The sequence below is a fragment of the Eriocheir sinensis genome, chromosome 68 (genome assembly GCF_024679095.1).
Source record: "Eriocheir sinensis breed Jianghai 21 chromosome 68, ASM2467909v1, whole genome shotgun sequence".
NCBI lineage: Eukaryota > Metazoa > Arthropoda > Malacostraca > Decapoda > Varunidae > Eriocheir > Eriocheir sinensis.
Genome location: NC_066576.1, coordinates 6,534,996 through 6,553,942, shown reverse-complemented (window position 1 = coordinate 6,553,942; position 18,947 = coordinate 6,534,996). Strand labels below are relative to the sequence as shown.

The window sequence follows — 18,947 nt, the reverse complement described above, 5'->3', positions numbered from 1 at the left end:
AAAATGATATAACACATTTATTTCTGTACATTGTATAAACAGAGAATTTCACTATATACAAAACAGTAAATTAGGTAGACAATTTACAATCATCTTGACACCATTTTTCAGTTGTCACCTTTCCTTCTATTAACAGACAAACAGACAGGCTTTTCAGTATAAAAAATTTCAAACAAACAACTTCATATTACCTTCACTAATATCCAATTTTATAAGCTGACTAAAAGTTGCCTCTACATATTTCAAACCTCTCTTAAAAATATAGCAAAGACATTTTCACTTGTTTCATGAGATCGTCATGGCTGCCCAATGAGCACCACAATTTTAGATTAACAAATAGCAACAAAAGCTATAATCAAAACTAAATGCAACTGTCTATCTATCTGAATGTTAAACTTGTGCTCTTTCTGCATCCTTTTATCTACGCATTTTAAGTACTACAGATCTGATACACACATTTCGGCTCCAAACGTATTATGGTGTTAAAACAGGAAGACTTAAGTTACGAGTTTGCAATCTTATGACAAATCTCATCAGTGAATTCTGAGCACTTTGCTGTGCCACCAAGATCCCCTGTTCTATATTTACCCTCTTTGATGGTCTCAAAGCAGGCCTGCTCGATGATGGCGGCATGGTTGTACAGATCCATGAAGCGCAGCATCATTACTGCAGACAGTAGAAGGGCCGTGGGATTTGCCTTGTCCTGACCTGCAATGTCTGGGGCAGTACCGTGGACAGACTCGAACACAGCGCCACCCTCTCCAATGTTTCCTGAGGGGGTGAGCCCAAGGCCGCCTACCAGGCCAGCGCAAAGGTCAGAGAGGATGTCACCGTAGAGATTTGGCATCACCAACACATCATACTGGGAGGGGTCCTGCACCATGTTAAGGCACACTGTGTCCAGGTAACGCTCCTCAAACTTGATGTCTGGGTTCCTTTCTGCTGCCTCCCGACAGCAGCGGAGGAACAGCCCATCAGACATCCGCATGATGTTAGCTTTGTGTACAGCCGTCACTTTGGACCTGTGTGGGAAAGAGTAAAGTTGTTAGCTTATTTAATGCTAATTGTTGTTTTTTTCATCCTGTCCATTCACCGAGTCCTTTGTTACTGTACTCATGATAAAAATAGGAATGAGATAAGTAGAGCACCACCAACACATTTTTGGTAGTCAACAGTGTGGCAAGAAGGCTGGAGTACTGAGTGAAAGCAATGAAGGAAAACTCCCACAATAATTTTCTTTTTAGAGAAAATGAATCCCAAAGCTCTCACTTTTTTGTATTAAATATCTTTAAATTCAAATATTACACCCTACAGTGGCGTATCCAGCTCCAGGTGAAGGGGGGGCTGATATACAAGATGGGAGCCATATATAGTATCCACATTGGTAAAACAGAGAGAGAAAAGACCAAAGAGGTGTGTTGCTTGGTGCAGCATACGACCACAGTCACTCAACCTCCAGGACATGCTTCTCCCAACCTTATAGGGACACCACACACAGCAAACTTGTAGGACTAAGGCAAAGGGCACAGCAACCTGCCCTCAGGGACTGGACATTCAATAGAGAAGAATTATTCAGGAAGAAGCTTGGGGTAGTTGAGTGTACTTTGTTACTCCTACAGATAGGACTGCCCACTCCCTCTAAACCTGCACTCCCACTAGATGGCTACAGTATGTCTGCAAAGTGTTACCACACACTCCAATCACTTCATCCAGCCATTCCCTTCTAAATTACAGTAAAAACACTCCTCTCCTACCACAGCTTTGATCATGGACACACTTTCCTGTTTATCTCATTATCACTCATTCCTTCATCTCCTGTCATCCTTTACTGATGTCTTGCCTGCATACATCAACACTGCTGCAACATTATCTGATCATCTTTTCTTCCATTACATACTTCATCCATGGACTCTTTTTGCAACCCTTTACATACACACTTGCACAAGATCACATAATTATAACTCACCTTTCCTACTATCCAACTGTGCTTAATCATCTATTGTATAGAGTGGAATAACTCAAAGCTAACTTCATTTGCTAAGCTTGTCCCTGATCTTCCTCCCCTCTCATGGCTGGATGTGAGGTCTGGCTTGGTTCTCTCAGGCCAGAATCAAACTGTCAAGTCGACCAGCCAACCAAAGCTTATTTCACATGCTGTGGGGCAAGTTTAGGGGAGAATGTTAGGGCAAAAAAATAACCACAACAAGCAGCTCCTAATCAGAAGAGAGAAGGGGTTCTAACCATCACAAAAGCCAGTTCAGTTCCAAGGCACTATATTAGCCTCAGGAAAGACCATGTTGGGGTAAGAGGGAGAATATAGCGAGCATACTAATGAAAAGGACAGAGGCATGAAGGTACCTGGCAGAACAGACAATAGACAGTAGAGTGCACTGGTATGACGAGAAGAATCATGCATTAAGGTAACGGGCAGGGGTTGAAGTCGTGCAGTTTGGATGTCAAGGTAAGCAATAGGCATAAAAATAGTAAGTTAGCATTGGGAGCAGCACTGAGGTGGACTAAGTAACAAGATGGTTAAATATACCAATGAGACAAAGACCATTTAACTTGACTGTTTATGAAGTATTTTTTTTTTTTTAACAACAAAGAACTCAAGGGCACAAAAAAAGGAAACAATAATAAAAAAAAAAGCCCGCTACTCGCTGCTCCTACAAAAAAGAATCAAAAGAGAGGTCAATTTCGGGAGGAGAGGTGTCCTGATACCCTCCTCTTGAAAGAGTTCAAGTCATAGGCAGGAGGAAATACAGATGAAGGAAGATTGTTCCAGGTTGGAATTATTTTTCTGCACATACAAATATTTCAAAAATCTAACATGAGAAGGCAAATGAAAAAAAAAAAAAAATCTTTCCATCCACTTGCAACACCAAACATACAATCTGCAGAAATAAATAAACAACACCAAACAGACTATATGACATGCCGGCCACCAGTTACAGACTTACCTGCCATTGTTGCGAGCATATTTGAAGGCATACTCAGCCACCCTGCGTGAGGCCGGCTCGGTGATCAGCTTGATACTCTGCACCACGCCGTCGACAATTTCATGCTCTATCCCAGAGTACTCTCCCTCTGTGTTCTCTCGGATGGTTACCACGTCCACGTCCCGATAGAGGGTCTCGTAGCCCTCCACGCTGCGGCAAGGCCTCACGTTGGCATACAGGTTGAACTCCTTGCGAATGGCCAGGTTAAGAGAGCGGTGGCCCTTCCCCACAGGTGTCATGAGAGGTCCCTTTAACCCAATCCCGTTACGGTTGACAGACTCGATGGCTGCCGGAGGAATGCCAAACTTGCCGTCGGGTCCCTTCACAGGTGTGACATCCACCGCTTCCCAGGCAATGGGGACCTGGTGCACAAGGTTCCATCAGCACAGGTATCAAATGGTATATACATACTGACTATTATAGTAATGAAAGTATGTAGGAGAGGTATGGTATGGGTGTAACAGCAGAGGGAGTGGATTGTGGAGTGGTTGAATGGGTGAAAAGTGGTGCTCTGGAATGGTCAAGATGTGATGAGAATGACTTCAAAAGAGTGTATGAGGAAAGAATTGAGTGTGTCAGGGGAACACCACCAGTGAAAACATCAGAGCACATGAGTAATGGAAAGCGGAGAGAGTTGATAGGCGAGGGAATGAGTGTGCTGATAGTGGGTGCTGGAACAGGGAAAAGTTGAGACACTTCTGCCATGGCCACCCCCTCAAGGGAAGTTCATGTGAGGGAACAGGGTGCTCGAGATAGAGATATGCCCTTATGGAGTTGAAGTGAGCTAGAGGCTTCCATGGAACACAGCATGATACATTGTGGGAATCAAAAAGTCTGTCATTCTGTAATTGAACTCTATAAAATAAATGAAAATTCTTAACCTGTACTATTTATCTATTGAAGCTTTGGGTTTGCTGAGTTGTCAGTGTGTGAATGTGGTGTTCCGAAGATACCAGTTGATGATTTTCAGACATTGTCAAGTGGTCGATGCCCTGATGACCAGCTCTCAACCCTAATTTTAGCAAAGCTCTTTCACGAGGATCAAGAAGAGCACAAGTGGGCAGCATTCACCACTACAAATAGATACTTGACCTCATCACTAATGGGCTGGGAGTGAATGTCTAGCCCCTATCAAAAGAAGCCTCCAAGCATCAATGGACACACATACAAATAAAAGCAGTCTTAACCATATCTACAACTTCAAAATCTATCACTTGAGACCCATTAGAAGAATACTACATGAATGTAATATTTGTTATACACACACTCAAAAAGTATCATTACAGTGGAGTCCAACGAGTTTCCGCTGAACAACTCTGAAGTCTCAGAAGGTATGGTAAGCCTATCTGTGTGTGGGGTGGCAAACAGGACTCGGCAGAAACACGTGGGATAAGTATTGAATATAGCTAATATCTATGGGATCTACCTATAGATAGATATAGACAAATAGATGCACCTAGAGGAAAATAGACTTAGATAGATGAATAATTGATCTAACGCGTTGGGATAATGACAACGAGAATTATTAGACAATCTTATTCGCTGCATTCCATGATTGATTTGAGACAAGTGAATCTGTGACTTGAGTAGCACATCCTACACCAGTGAAACCAAGCCCAATGTTATCTTACCAGTTGGCTGATAAATCATGTTTATAATTCTATTATTCATAAGGATTACCGAAGTCTTACATAACCTCCTAGGCTCAGTGGAGGTGCACGTGGCAAGCAGTCAGTGGGATTCACTTTGATAGCTGATTCCTGAGTGACTGATTATTTACGGAGTACCAAATGATTCGGTCGGTAGCAAGGTCGACATGACAAATGTCTCCTGCCTACGACTTGAACTCTTTCAAGAGGAGGGTATCAGGACACCTCTCCTCCCAAAATTAACCTCTGATTTTGGACAAAAAAAAAAAAAAAAAAAAAACACACAGCTTGTTCATCTCATTCACCATGGAAACCATGTGTATTATTTATGATGAGCCTATAGTGAAGGTCTAATAACAATGCAGGAACTTAGCAGATTCTCCTAAGTGGACAAAATTAACTATTCACTTACACATGTGTGCGAAGTGTCAAAGTATTTCATTATCCAAACACAACAATGTTATAGAGCTACAACACAGCTCAAATTACTACTTGCTCAGCTAGGGTTTCACCTGTTTCATGCAGTGTTATTGTGGCAGCTCAATTCCTATTGCTGTCCTGAGTGTGCAACAATAGTTTTTTGAGTGTGTGTACATATGAGAACCAAATAAGCACGGTTCAACTGCAGGGAATATGGAACTGGGGCTAAATGGTTTCAATCAAACTAACTGAGAGTAGCTGATTATATATAAACCACTCTTCTGCAGGTACTTTTGAAGCATAACCCGCTACTGATCTACTGCCTTCATATACAATGATCATTCTTCTTTTCTTGCTATAATAATAATAATAATAATAATAATAATAATAATAATAATAATAATAACAATGATAATAACAATACTGCCTCACTGACAGAAATGAGACACAATGATCAAAGTTCACTCAGTAACTATCACTACACAAGACTCCATCAACAAAATGTCCCACAAACCTCACCTCAGCTGTGGCAAAGATCTTCTGCACTGCTGCGGAAATCTCGGGGCCAATGCCATCGCCAGGGATGAGGGTGACAGTCTTGACATCCGTGTTGAGTTGGCGAGCTCCTGCTGACCGCAAGATGCTCAGCTGAGGGAAGGGGGAACTTAGAAATGAACTTACAAAAGGACAACATTTTTTAAAAGTTTATTCAAACACACGTCCCAGACATTATAAAAGAAGTAACTGAAGCTGCGGCAGCACAAGCAACTTCTAGAAATCCTATCACCTGATTGCTCAGTTTCTTCTGCCTTGTAATAACACCATACTTTATTTCTAGAAGATTCATGCCATAGTAGTATTATATGGGCCTGCTGTAGTTCTATACTAAATACATTCACATCACCCCAAAAGTTTGTAATTATAGTTACCTTGCAATGCAATGGTATACAAATCAACCTTAGCTTGCCTAACCAAGGTTAAAATAAAACCTATTTCTTGGGGACATCATTCCTTTTATCTTATATCCCTCCCTGTAGCACACGTTTGGAATTCCTATGAAAACAAGTGTCTTTGAGTGGAATTTTTTTTCATAAGCTAAGGAAATATTTCCATAAGCTATTGGACAGGGATGCCTTGACCATGTCAAGCATATCCTGCTGCAGTCTGCTTTTATTTGGTGTGTGAGTCCTTGGTGCAGTAGTAGCATAGTGAAAGAAGTGGAAAATGGCTAATTATAGGGGCTAGTCATCCTACTGTCATGAATTACTCAGGAGTGCAGCAAACAGACACATAGGGAAAATAGTATATGTGATACGAAGCACATTCAAACATTACACTGGCCAACAACAAATTTATCGTCTAATCTTTTTTTTTAGCTGATTTGGGACAATTTTTATGTGCTCAATCCAAAAATCACATTGGTTTTGTTCAATCAGGTCAACTTTGGAGGGAGCCGACAAACCATGGCACTGACTGCTCCTTCTTATACCCACCATAGGCTCAAAGGGCAATGGTACAGAGACAAGCACCACAGCCACGCGCAGCTACACCGTGTTCCCCCACCTATACCTTGCACACAAAAATTTTCTTGACATGTTGCTGGGAAAAAAGATCTGAGCAGTGAAAGTTGAGGGAAAAGTGTATTAGTGGAAAATAGCAAACCACATAGGCAAGCAAACCACAATACTGAAAAGGAAAGTGAGCGAAAAAAAAAAAAAGAGGAATGAAAGGAAGAGGACCTACGAAGCGATACAAAGCGTCACAGGTCAAAAGAAGAAGAAGAAGAAGAAGAAAAAGAAAAAGAAGAAGAAAAAGAAGAAGAAGAAAAAGAAGAAGAAGAAGAAAAAGAAGGAAGAAGAAAAAGAAAAAGAAGAAGAAGAAGGAAGAAGAAGAAAAAGAAGAAGAAAAAGAAGAAATAGAAAAAGAAGAAGAAAAAGAAGAAATAGAAAAAGAAGAAAAAGAAGAAGCCTCCCTCCATGGCCCCTTCCCCGCTTGGCCCACTCCCAAATTTATCACGTAAAGAAAAATATAGGCCTATCACCTCCCCAAACACGCCTGCTGCCCACACCACACGCCCCCACCGTGACTGAGTAAAATAACCCCCACCAATAACCCAAGGCGCTGAAATAACGAGAAATAGGAAGGAAATTAAAGATCTGTAAGCCGGGCAGCCGGGTGGGAATAGCTAGTAAGGGCTCCCGCGGCTTGCTCTGAGGCTCTGCACGTGACCTCAGGGTGGCAATGGCGTGAATAAGTGATAATGATGAGTAATAATTGATCAGGTGGAGGAGGGAGGGAGAAAAGGGTTGAATACTCACCGCTGACCGACACAGACCCGCCATGATGTCTTCTGCTGCTTGGTGAGTGAGTGGCAGCCAACGGTACCAGATTGTCGTACTCAGCTGCTTATATTTGCTTATTTCAGACCAAAAACCGTCGCACCCATAAAACTAACGATACCCATTTCTAGTTATTGCTAAAAATGCTAATTATAGAGGGTTTTTTATGATCGTTATGCGTTAGAAATAGGAAAATCCAGTGTGGTGAGTACGATAACGTGGCATCCCTGGTGGCAGCCTTACCATATTATCGTACTCAGAAGACCATCGTATTTTCCTTTCTGACCCATAACAATTGCATAAAAACATCGACAAGTAACCATCTGAGCTCCAATTCTAAATGCATATCGTTATCAGTGTAGGCTCGACAGTTTTAGGCCTCAAGCAGACGAAAAAATTATGCCTAGTACGACAATTTAGTAACGCTGGTGAGTGGTGACAGGCTTACCAACCAACCTATTTTTCGATTTCTTGGACGATAAGTATATAAAAAAACATCGATACTGTATAGTTTCATTACTAACTTTAATTGAATGGCGTTGATAGTGTGGGTACGGGGCCGGGAACTGATAAAATGGGCACTCTGGAACTGGTGACAGGCCTACCAACCAAACTATATTTTCGGTTTCTAGGCCTATAAGTATATAAAACAACATCAATACTGTATAGTTTCATCACTAACTTTAAATGACTGGCGTTATTAGTGTGGGTACGGCCGGGAACTGATAGATTGGTCACACTAGCTGGTATACTATAATGACAAGACTATATATAGCCAACCACCTATTTTTTGGTTTCTAGGCCTATAAGCATATAGAAAAAAATAGATATCGTATATTTTCATCACTAACTTTAATTGACTGGCGTTGTAATTGTGAGTACGGCCGGGGACTGATAAATTGGTCACGCTGCATATATATGGTACTCGATCTTAATTAGCACCGTATTTTTCGGTTCCTGAGCCATAATTGTATATATTAACATCGATAATTTACGGCTTTAACACTAATGTCACTTGGCTATCGTCAGTGGTGTGGCTACGTACGATAGTGTATTGTACCTCAAACTGAAAGGCAATGCTCTGAGTACGATAATCTGCATCACTCGATATACAGAACGAAATTAATTAATAGAGCAAAGTGTTCATATATTGATAAAAGATGAAAAAAATTGTATGTAATAACTTATACCTTTAAGGGGAAAAGATTAGCCTACCATATCAATTAGATTAGATCAATTATAGGGTTCTCGATCTGGCCATAGGATTTTTAAATTTCTATACCAACTTAGTAATTTATATATCTAAGTTAATATACAAAATTGACCACGGAAATGTATATCAGTAGAGAAAAAAATACTATATATCACTTAGGTCAGAAGAAGAGGATATATGTTATAGAAGTTATAAACGTAAAAGAATTGAATTGAATTGAATTGAAATATATATTAAAATATATAAAGGGAAATGGCTGGTCTTGTAGACAAACCCGACTAGGTATATTATAAAGAAGAACCAAAAGACAGATCGAGACAGAGAGAGAGACGGAGACTGAGAGAGAGACAGAGAGAGAGACGGAGACTGAGAGAGAGACAGAGAGAGACAGAGACTGAGAGACAGAGAGAGAGACAGAGACAGAGACTGAGTGAGAGAGACAGAGACAGAGAGAGGCAGAGATCGAAACAGAGACAGAGAGAGAGACATAGACAGAGAGAGAGACAGAGACAGAGAGAGGCAGAGATCGAGAGACAGAGACAGAGAAAGACAGACTGAGAGAGAGACAGAGACAGAGAGAGGCAGAGAGAGACAGAGACTGCATGAGAGAGAGACATGCAGAGACTGAGAGAGAGAGAGAGAGAGAGAGACAGAGACTGAGAGACAAAGAGAGACAGAGACAGACATTAAGTATAGAACCTAAAGAAGCAAAAGAAGACGAGGGAGAAGAAGAAGAAGAAGAAGAAGAAGAAGAAGAAGAGGTATATAGAAATTAGAAGTACAAAGAAGGGAAGAAAAATAAGAAGGGATTATGAAGAAGGAATTAAGGAAGTATATATGTGTGAAGAAGAACCAAATATAGAACCTAAAGAAGCAAAAGAAGACGAGGGAAAAGAAGAAGAAGAAGAAGAAGAGGTATATAGAAATTAGAAGTACGTAGAAGGGAAGAAAAATAAGAAGGGATATGAAGAAGGAAGGAAGTATATGCAAAAAAAGAACCAAATAGAACCTAAAGAAACGATATATACAAAGCGAAACACCTCAAGAAGAAGAAGAAGAGGTATATAGAATTAAGTACGTAGAAGGAGAGAAGAAAAATAAGAAGGGATACGAAGAAGGAATGAAGCATATGCAAAAAAGAACCAGATAGAACCTAAAGAAACGATATATACAAAGCGAAACACCTCAAGAAGAAGAAGAAGAAGAAGAGGTATATAGAATTAAGTACGTAGAAGGAGAGAAGAAAAATAAGAAGGGATACGAAGAAGGAAGTATATGTAAAAAAGAACCAAATAGAACCTAAAGAAACGATATATACAAAGCGAAACACCCCAAAGAAAAAGAAGAAGAAGAAGAGGTATATAGAAATTACAAGTACGTAGAAGAAGAGAATTAAGGATATGAAGAAGGAAGGAAGTATATGCAAAAAAGAACCAAATAGAACCTAAAGAAACGATATATACAAAGCGAAACACCTCAAAAAAAGAAGAAGAAGAAGAGGTATATAGAATTTAGAAATACGTACAAGAAGAGAAGAAAAATAAGAAGGGATATGAAGAAGGAAGGAAGTATATGCAAAAAAGAACCAAATAGAACCTAAAGAAACGATATATACAAAGCGAAACACCTCAAAAAAAGAAGAAGAAGAGGTATATAGAATTAAGTACGTAGAAGGAGAGAAGAAAAATAAGAAGGGATATGAAGAAGGAAGAAAGTATATGCAAAAAAGAACCAAATAGAACCTACAGAAACGATATATACAAAGCGAAACACCTCAAGAAGAAGAAGAAGAATTAAAAGGTATATAGAACTAAGTACGTAGGAGAGAAGAAAAATAAAAAGGGATATGAAGGAAGGAAGTATATGTAAAAAAGAACCAAATAGAACCTAAAGAAACGATATATATACAAAGCGAAACACCTCAAAGAAAAAGAAGAAGAAGAGGAGGCAAGGCAAGGGAGAGAAGGCAACCCCGCAGCGGCCAGAGAGAGAGACACGTCCAGCTCCTCGCCCGGAACGTTTTGGCCTAAATTCTTAAAGTTTTCACCCCAGTCACCGTCCAGCCACCATGTCCGACGCCGAGCACAAGAAGGAGGCCAGCGCGCCCCTGCAGAAGGTGGAGGAGAAGCCCACTGATCCCGAGGAGGCCCGGAAGGAGGTGAGCCTGACCCAATATGGATGTAAACAAACTCGATTAAATTTCACTGAAGGGTCCAAATGGCTTTCCCAGGGTGGTCATGAGCTTGGGGTGATGGTGGAATAGCTTGGTTGGGTGCACAGGGCTTAATGGGCACGATAATGACTGGGAGCTGAATGGGTCGGGAAAGGACAAGGACGAATGTGATTAGGTCTGACCCCGAGCACTAGACGGAGGCGCCCCTGCAGGAGGTGAGAGCCTGACCCAACTCGATTAAATTTCACTGAAGGGTCCAAATGGCTTTCCCAGGGTGGTCATGAGCTCGGGGTGATGGTGGAATAGCTTGGTTGGGTGCACAGGGCTTAATGGGCACGATAATGAATGGGTCGGGAAAAGACAAGGACGAATGTGATTAGGTCTGACCCCGAGCACAAGACGGAGGCGCCCCTGCAGAAGGTGGCCGCCCGGAAGGAGGTGAGAGCCTGACCCAACTCGATTAAATTTCACTGAAGGGTCCAAATGGCTTTCCCAGGGTGGTCATGAGCTTGGGGGGATGGTGGAATAGCTTGGTTGGGTGCACAGGGCTTAATGGGTCGGGAAAGGACAAGGACGAATGTGATTAGGTCCGACCCCGAGCACTAGACGGAGGCGCCCCTGCAGAAGGTGGAGGAGGCCAGAAGGAGGTGAGCCTGACCCAATATGGATGTAAACAAACTCGATTAAATTTCACTGAAGGGTCCAAATGGCTTTCCCAGGGTGGTCATGAGCTCGGGGTGATGGTGGAATAGCTTGGTGGGGTTCACAAGCCTTAATGGGCACAATAATGAATGGGTCGGGATTTTTGATTAGGTCCGAAGGTGGAGGAGGCCAGAAGGAGGTGAGAGATGACAATATGGATGTAAACAAACTCGATTAAATTTCACTGAAGGGTCCAAATGGCTTTCCCAGGGTGGTCATGAGCTCGGGGTGATGGTGGAATAGCTTGGTGGGGTTCACAAGCCTTAATGGGCACAATAATGAGTCTTTTTTAATGACTGTGGGAGCTGAATGAGTCGGGAGATGACAATGATGAAAGTAATTTGGTCAGTCACTGCTTGGTCCAAATGGGTTTCTCAGGGCAGTCACGAGCTTGGGGTGATGGTGGAATAGCTTGGCGAGGTGTAAGAGTTATAATGCGCACGTGATATCTGAATGGGCAAGGAAAAGGCAATGACGAATGTAATGGTCAATCCAGAGCCTCATTGTAACTTAATTAAATTTCACTGTACTGTCCAAATGGCTTTCCCAGGGCATTCACAGGCTTGGGGTGATTGTTTTGTAGCCTGATAGGATGTGAAGTCTATCTAGCAGTTATAATGGGCACACAGTAGCTGAATGGGGCAGGAAAATGTAATGACAAAACTTATGGTCAACACAGACATCCCCGAGTTCCCTTATTACTACCCTTCTGTCCCTATATTCCTTCTAGGCTGTTATTCCTTCCCTCCACAGTAATGATGGTGATAGCCGATCGGGTTAGGAAAAGGCAATGACGAACTTTACGGTCAACCCAGACATCCCAGAGTACACTTATTACCAGTCCAGTCCAGTAGTAGTCGTGGGATTGTCTTTGTAATGGCTCACTTACGGGCCTTATCCCTGTTTCTTGATTATTGATTGGCGTTGTTGTGTTTTTTAGTCTTCGTGAATTTTCTTCTTTCTTCTACTCAAGATTTTTGTGATATAATTTTTTCTGTTTTCAATTTCTTCCAGTGTTAATGGTAGGAACACTAATATATTGGCTATTCGGTAGTCTCGGGTTTGGTTTTCTGTGTTTGCATAAAATTTTGGTTTTGTCTTATTTCTTCATATTTCTTCAGTCCAGCAGAAAATGTTCTAAAGTTTCTATTTCTGCACCACAGCACGGACACCCCTCACTTTTCCTTTGATATCTGTTTCTCCAATTTAAAGTTAGGGTACTAGTTCTTCTTAATATCAATTTTGTTCCCAGCGTGTTGTCTGCCCGTTTCTTCTTTTAAGTCCTTTTTATATAATTCATATATCCTTAATGTTGACTTTGTCTATTTCGTTTTTCCATTTTGTTGAGTCCCATTTCCTTACTTTTTCTATTATGTTATTCTTAGTCAGACTATCAAGCTGTGTTATAGTTATATTTAGTTCATTCATATATTTCTTTAAAGTTTTAGTCCACTTTGCGTTAGTGTTTTCTATTTCTTTAAGGAATATATTTCTGGCCAGGTTATTTCTATCTTCTTTCAGTAAATGCTTAGCAAATAGTAGTTTAATTTTCATGTCTCTGGCATAACAAGATGAGGCACCAATATGCCCTTGTCCCTATATTCCTCCCATGGTATTCCTTTCCTCTGCCCGCCATTGCCCCCCAGCTCACAGCCAGCGCGGGTATTTGAAAATGAATACACTTAAGAAGCAAAAAGAACAAGACAGAAATTTTTGGATGAAAAGAGAATAAAAAAGGAGAAAAGGAGGAAGACAGGAAAGAGACCCAGACATTGCAGAACTACATTAGGGAGTGCTGTTATAAAAGTATAACTCCCCACACTGAACTGATGCAGGATGATACTAGGATTACAGGAACAGGTTTGCCCCCCCCCCCCCCCCTCTCCCCATGAGGGTTGCCACACTGATCCAGGTGTTGCTATGGCTGTGGGGTGATGAGAGGGTGGAATGAGGAGCACATATCAGGGAGGTGGTGAAAGATATGGAAACATTGAAGAAAACATAAAATGCAAGCCAGAGATGGTATGGACAGCTGATGATAAGAGAGGAGAGCTATGTAGGCTGTAATGAGACTTGTAGGGTACAGCTTCACTCCTCCCTTTTGGCCTGTTAGACCCCCACATATGCTTGTTAGGAGGAGGAAAGACTTGTGGAGTCGGTTCAAGATTGCTCGGACCACATGTGGGAGGAATTCTGCCGAGACTAACCTAATTCTCCAAGTTTCTACAAGTTAATTATCAATATAGAAATTTTTCAATACCCTACCATTGTATCTTTTTAGTTTCCTGGTGCTACTTACACATGTATCCTTAGTTGTATAATCACACTCTGTACTGCCTGGGGGTTGGGATGGCATGCTCCTCCCTTCTCCTTTGTTGTTTTACTTGCAACAATAAACTATCAGTCAATCAATCAGTATGAATATGAGGCATGCCTTAATCGGAGCTTAACTCGTGAGGGTTCCGCGGTGCAGACGAGAGCGCTGAGTTGCCAAACACGGTTAGCCTGTTAATACTCCTATCTCCTTTGCCCTATCAACAATATCTAATCGTAGGTCCCTAGCTACTTGTACAATCAACATTCCCTGCACTTTTCACATAAATCTGATTGATTTTAGATTTTCTGCTATTAAAAAAGATTTAACATGAGAAATCATAGTTCATCGCCAGGTTCACAAAATTTCAAAGTCTTTTGTTTGTGATGGTATCAAGAGGAAAAGCTGTATGCTATGAAGTGTTTTTGTGTTGCAGCCTGCCCCCCCAGCGCCCCTGTCTGCAGCAACAGTCGAGGCAGCCGAGGAGGCCAAGCTGAGGTCCAAGTACCCAAGTGTTGGCCGGACCATGGCGGGACACTCTGCCTTCTTGCAGAAGAGACTCACCAAAGGGGTGAGTCCACATGACAACATTGCTGTAGGAAGCTATTAGGTCCTCCTGTTCTGAATGATCTTACTCTAATTAACATGGGATATTTTCCAGGATTAGTATGTGTACATAAATCCAGCTATAGTTTGGGGGAGTGAGTGGGATGGAAAGTTTATTGAATTTTTCAGTTAATTAGTACAGTGCTGTCTCCAGGCTTGCAAGTTTCAAGTTAGCGATTCACCGAGTTTGCGATAGGGACCCCAAAAATTTGATTTTTATTGAAAACTGGAATTGCGATATGACCCAAAAGGAAAAGGCTGCTAAAACCGGGTTTTTTCACACCTTGTGGTCCTTCATTCCCATTCTCGCTCTTACCCACCCACTGGGCCTTTCCATTGGGCGCGGAAAGCATGGTGAGTGGGATCTGGGCAGCCAGGCGCATGTGTGCGAGCAGCCCTGTCCGCGCGCTGGGCCCGAGCAGCTGACGGGCGGCTAATGATGGTGATGGTGATGATGAGCGTCAGCGGCGTGGCCCCCGCATCGGCGCCACCCAAATGACACCTTCATCGGGGCCCGTGGCTGTGCCCATTGTGGGCCCAGGCTCCTCAGTCTGCCAATTCCCACCTTCCATATGTTGTGTGGGACCTCTTTCTTTTCATCCATCTCTTCCTTTTCAAAAAGAAGAGATGGAAGAAAAGAAAGGGGTCCCACGCAACATGTGGAAAACAAGAACTGGCAAATTGTGAAGCCCAAACCCACACCAAACACAGCCACACACACACACACACACACAGGCCCCGACAAAAACACTGTTCAGGCGGCATCGATGCAGACGGTACGCAGACACTCATCATCACCATCACCATCATCAGCCGCCCGCCAGCTTCTCGGGCCCAGCGCACGGCCGGGGCCATCTGCACGCATGCGCTTGGCCACCTGCACAAGATGTCGACGGTTTTCAGTTTTCCCAATAAGAACAATGGTTCAAAGTTTGCGATTTCAGCGTTTGCGACCCACAACTTAGACCTATTTATCACAAACTTGGAGACAGTATTGTACTTATTGCATGAGTTCAGAGAAAATTAATATACATAGTACAAATTTTGCAATATGCAAATATTTGCATCCCACAAATAACTGTGCTTTGTCACTCCCTTGCTCCAGCAAAAATACTTTGACTCTGGAGACTACCAGATGGCCAAGCAGAAGCCAGCCAACAAGTCCAGGATGCCCCCCCTGCTTGCCCAGCCCACCGGCGAGGCCATCCCGACTCCTGAGTCTGTGCCCGTCAGGAAGACCTCCATCATTCACAGCAAGCTGACGTCTGCATCGTAAGCCACCTTCGCCTGCCCGCTCATCTTTTACCCGGCCATTTCTCCGGCCTTGGGCAGACTGTGATGACTCAATATTGCTATTACTACATAACCCTGTTGTGTGTCAGAGTGGAAAGGGAGAGCTGCCAAACCTCCTGTGATCTTACCCAAGTTGAACTGGACAGCCATGTGATGCATCATAAGTGTTGAGAATGATGGTGGTGGTCACCTGGGTGAGTATAGCCAAATGTTTGCTACTCCTCTCAAGCCTGTAAGGAGTTGAATCCATGGCCCGGTAATGTGCAAAAAAACAAAAAAAAAAAGTACCTCCTGGTCACAGAAGTGGAATTATTGCAGTGTCTGTGTTGTGTGATATCAAGATCTGTAGTCCTTTAAGGGTTTCTTACCTCTGGAAGTTAAGGGGATGGCCTAGTGGTGAGGATTTTTTCGTTTATGTGAGTGGCAAATATTTAGATGATGTACTAGCATTTTTTCATGTCTTGAATAGTTCATAATGGGTTACGAGTGGATTGGCTTGAAAACTTATATTGTTCTGGTAGAAAAGCTATTTAGTTCTAACTTTTCTATTAGTAATTCTGAGCTGGAGAAGTAATATATGCAGTGTTCATCCTTTGCTTTAATGGAAAATGTCTTTCTTCTTTGTGTGTATCTTTAATGAATCTTACCAGTTAAAACCATTCAAAATCTTCAAATTGGATTTTCCACCCTAGAAATTTCCAGAGACTGAGAATGAAAGGCAAGAGGTTGAAGCTTGAATGCATCATTCTTCACTTTAAAATTGATTGTGATGGAATATATATTACTTTCATGTAATGTGTAGTTTTGAAAGTTGCTTATTACATTCAGGTTTCATGACCTAGCATCTATTTCCATATATACCACAAGGCTTGTCTTTTGATATATATATATATATATATATATATATATATATATATATATATATATATATATATATATATATATATATATATATATATATATATATATATATATATATATATATATATATATATATAATGTTTACCTCTACCACAAGGCTTGTCTTTTGTCTTTCATATTAACCAAAAAAATCATCCTAGCCTTTCTAACGGTTGATTAGAGCACTTTGCTTAGCTCTGGTGAGATGAAGCTTAAGTGAACCCTTGCAGCCCTTCGGTGACCAGGCTAGACCACCCCTCACTCACACTGGTCACATTTTACTGCTGAGAGCCATAGTCATGCAGTTCTATATTTTTAACCAAGTATCATTGTAGTTGTGTGTATGGGTCTGTTGTATATGGGAAAGCATATACTATTATGGATGTAAATTTTCAGAAGGAATTTATAATCATTGTTTACATACCATATTAAAAGTTCATGACAACCTTTTGTTGCCTGTCAAATTTTCCCGTGTTTTGTGCTGTAAGAAATAAATTGATATTAGTTTTAAGGAGTAATTTTTGTGGGCCTGATACCTTCCCTTATTTCATAGGATTTAAAGCAAACATTGATAACACACTATCATGTCAGGCAGTGGTAGTGTGTTGCATAAAACAATCCATCCCTAAGTCGGAAACATAAAAGAATGTTTGGTGGCAACACTGTAAGGTACATAGCATTACATTTACAAGTTCAAGCTAAGTAGGAAAAATACACTCTTTTGTAATAGCAAATACTAATTTATTTCCACAATAATATGCTGAACACGTTCTAAAATACTTGCATTATAGATAAGATTAAGGGAGTAAGAAGAATGCTTGTACAAGTCTGTACAAATCTCAAATAGTCCACTGGACATAACTACCCAGGAAATATGCCATAGTTTGGCCAAGAAACTATGCATGTAACAGACCAATGAAACCAATTATTAAATGTAAGATTAAAGGTTACTGAATTTGAAGTAAACTTTACAGCAATAAGGAGAACTTATACTCCCAAAATACAAAAGACTTGAGGCTACTCTTCTGGTGGATCTGTGCATGCAGAGTCCCCTAGCCACCTAGGGATACCGTTTGTACACTGGAGACGAAGGTGGATCACATCCCTGGCAGAGATTCCCAAGTCACCGCAGCCCAGCCCTATAGCAACATCAGCACCTAGAATTCCTGGGATCATTTAGCTACCTCTTTCCATACAATCAAATCTCACCTGCTCAAGTCAGGGTAATGTATAAACAGGCATATCTAAAATTTTACATGCATGTACCTGCATTATTTGGATCAAATTCAAACCAGACCCACCCAAGTAGCCACTCAGTTGGAGATACCGGTGCAGGGATGTCACACTCCAGCACACAGTGGGATGCTGTGGCGGGGCTGCCACATTCCCTGGCAGTAGCTTTGACTTGGAAATCGTTTGAATATGAAATAAAAAATTCAAGTAATGCTATTTAAGACACTAAAGCAGCACTCATTGCAAATACTTAACCCCATTTTTTTTATCGGTATGGATTTTTTATGTAGCGTCTTAGGTAATTGTCACGTGTTGTTTTTGTTTATTACGCTGTCTTGATCAGTCACTGCAGGACTGGTGATAATAAAAGTTTATTCAATAAGACCTTTTGAGGAGCAGAAATGGAAAACTTTTTTCAGGGTAAAACTTGCTAAGAAAGAAGAATATGCTACTGAATAATGAGGTAGGTAACATGTGACCTATAGCAAAACACTTCACTTATGGTCTCTTTAGTCCACTTTCAACTTAAATAAAGACAATAGGATGCGGGAAAGGCACTCACTGCTACCTTCAATGCTACAAAGAACAGAATTGTAAAAAATATGCTGAAAATACAAACTTTAAGATGTGGGTAGCAAATGGGAAAGAATTTTGATGTTTCTGCTGATAATAAAGACATCAATAAGCCAACGTTCACAGTATTATAAAGAAACACATCAAAGCACAATATGAAAATTGCAATGTGCTCTAGTTCAGCATATGAAACTCAATTCAATGATTATAGAAATACAATTTGTTAAGCTACAATACACCTTGGCCACCACTGCTAATCTGGAATCAATCAAAATTTCTTGACCAATAGCAAGTTGTGCTTTAGTACACAATTGGCTGAAATTCATGTGATAACTTCATAGCTTTTATAACCAAGAGGTGGGGTAGATAATGAAGCAGTGAGTGCTCCCTACTTGGCATGGCATTATGCAGACCAAAGAAAACAGGTACCCTGCTTGAGCAATCTTGGATATACACCAACCAAACAGCAGGTAGGAAGCAGCGGAGAGTAGGCACTTGATTTACACTCTGCCAAGGGTATGGGAGGCAGGCTC

General features: G+C 41.3%; 2 protein-coding genes across 2 annotated transcripts; one reads left to right on the top strand and one right to left on the bottom strand.

The window, feature by feature from the left end:
• Positions 1 to 3: 3 nt before the first annotated feature.
• On the bottom strand, positions 4 to 7,503 carry LOC126988227 (probable isocitrate dehydrogenase [NAD] subunit alpha, mitochondrial). The gene is made up of 4 exons (XM_050846252.1): positions 7,387 to 7,503; positions 5,588 to 5,716; positions 2,961 to 3,361; positions 4 to 1,022 (listed from the first exon to the last, which is right to left on the bottom strand). The coding sequence occupies exons 1-4, from the start codon at positions 7,408 to 7,410 to the stop codon at positions 503 to 505; spliced, it is 1,074 nt and encodes a 357-aa protein (XP_050702209.1). The 5' UTR covers positions 7,411 to 7,503; the 3' UTR covers positions 4 to 502.
• A 3,055-nt stretch (positions 7,504 to 10,558) lies between these two features.
• On the top strand, positions 10,559 to 17,119 carry LOC126988228 (cAMP-regulated phosphoprotein 19-like). The gene is made up of 3 exons (XM_050846253.1): positions 10,559 to 10,778; positions 14,246 to 14,380; positions 15,521 to 17,119. The coding sequence occupies exons 1-3, from the start codon at positions 10,689 to 10,691 to the stop codon at positions 15,689 to 15,691; spliced, it is 396 nt and encodes a 131-aa protein (XP_050702210.1). The 5' UTR covers positions 10,559 to 10,688; the 3' UTR covers positions 15,692 to 17,119.
• Positions 17,120 to 18,947: the final 1,828 nt, after the last annotated feature.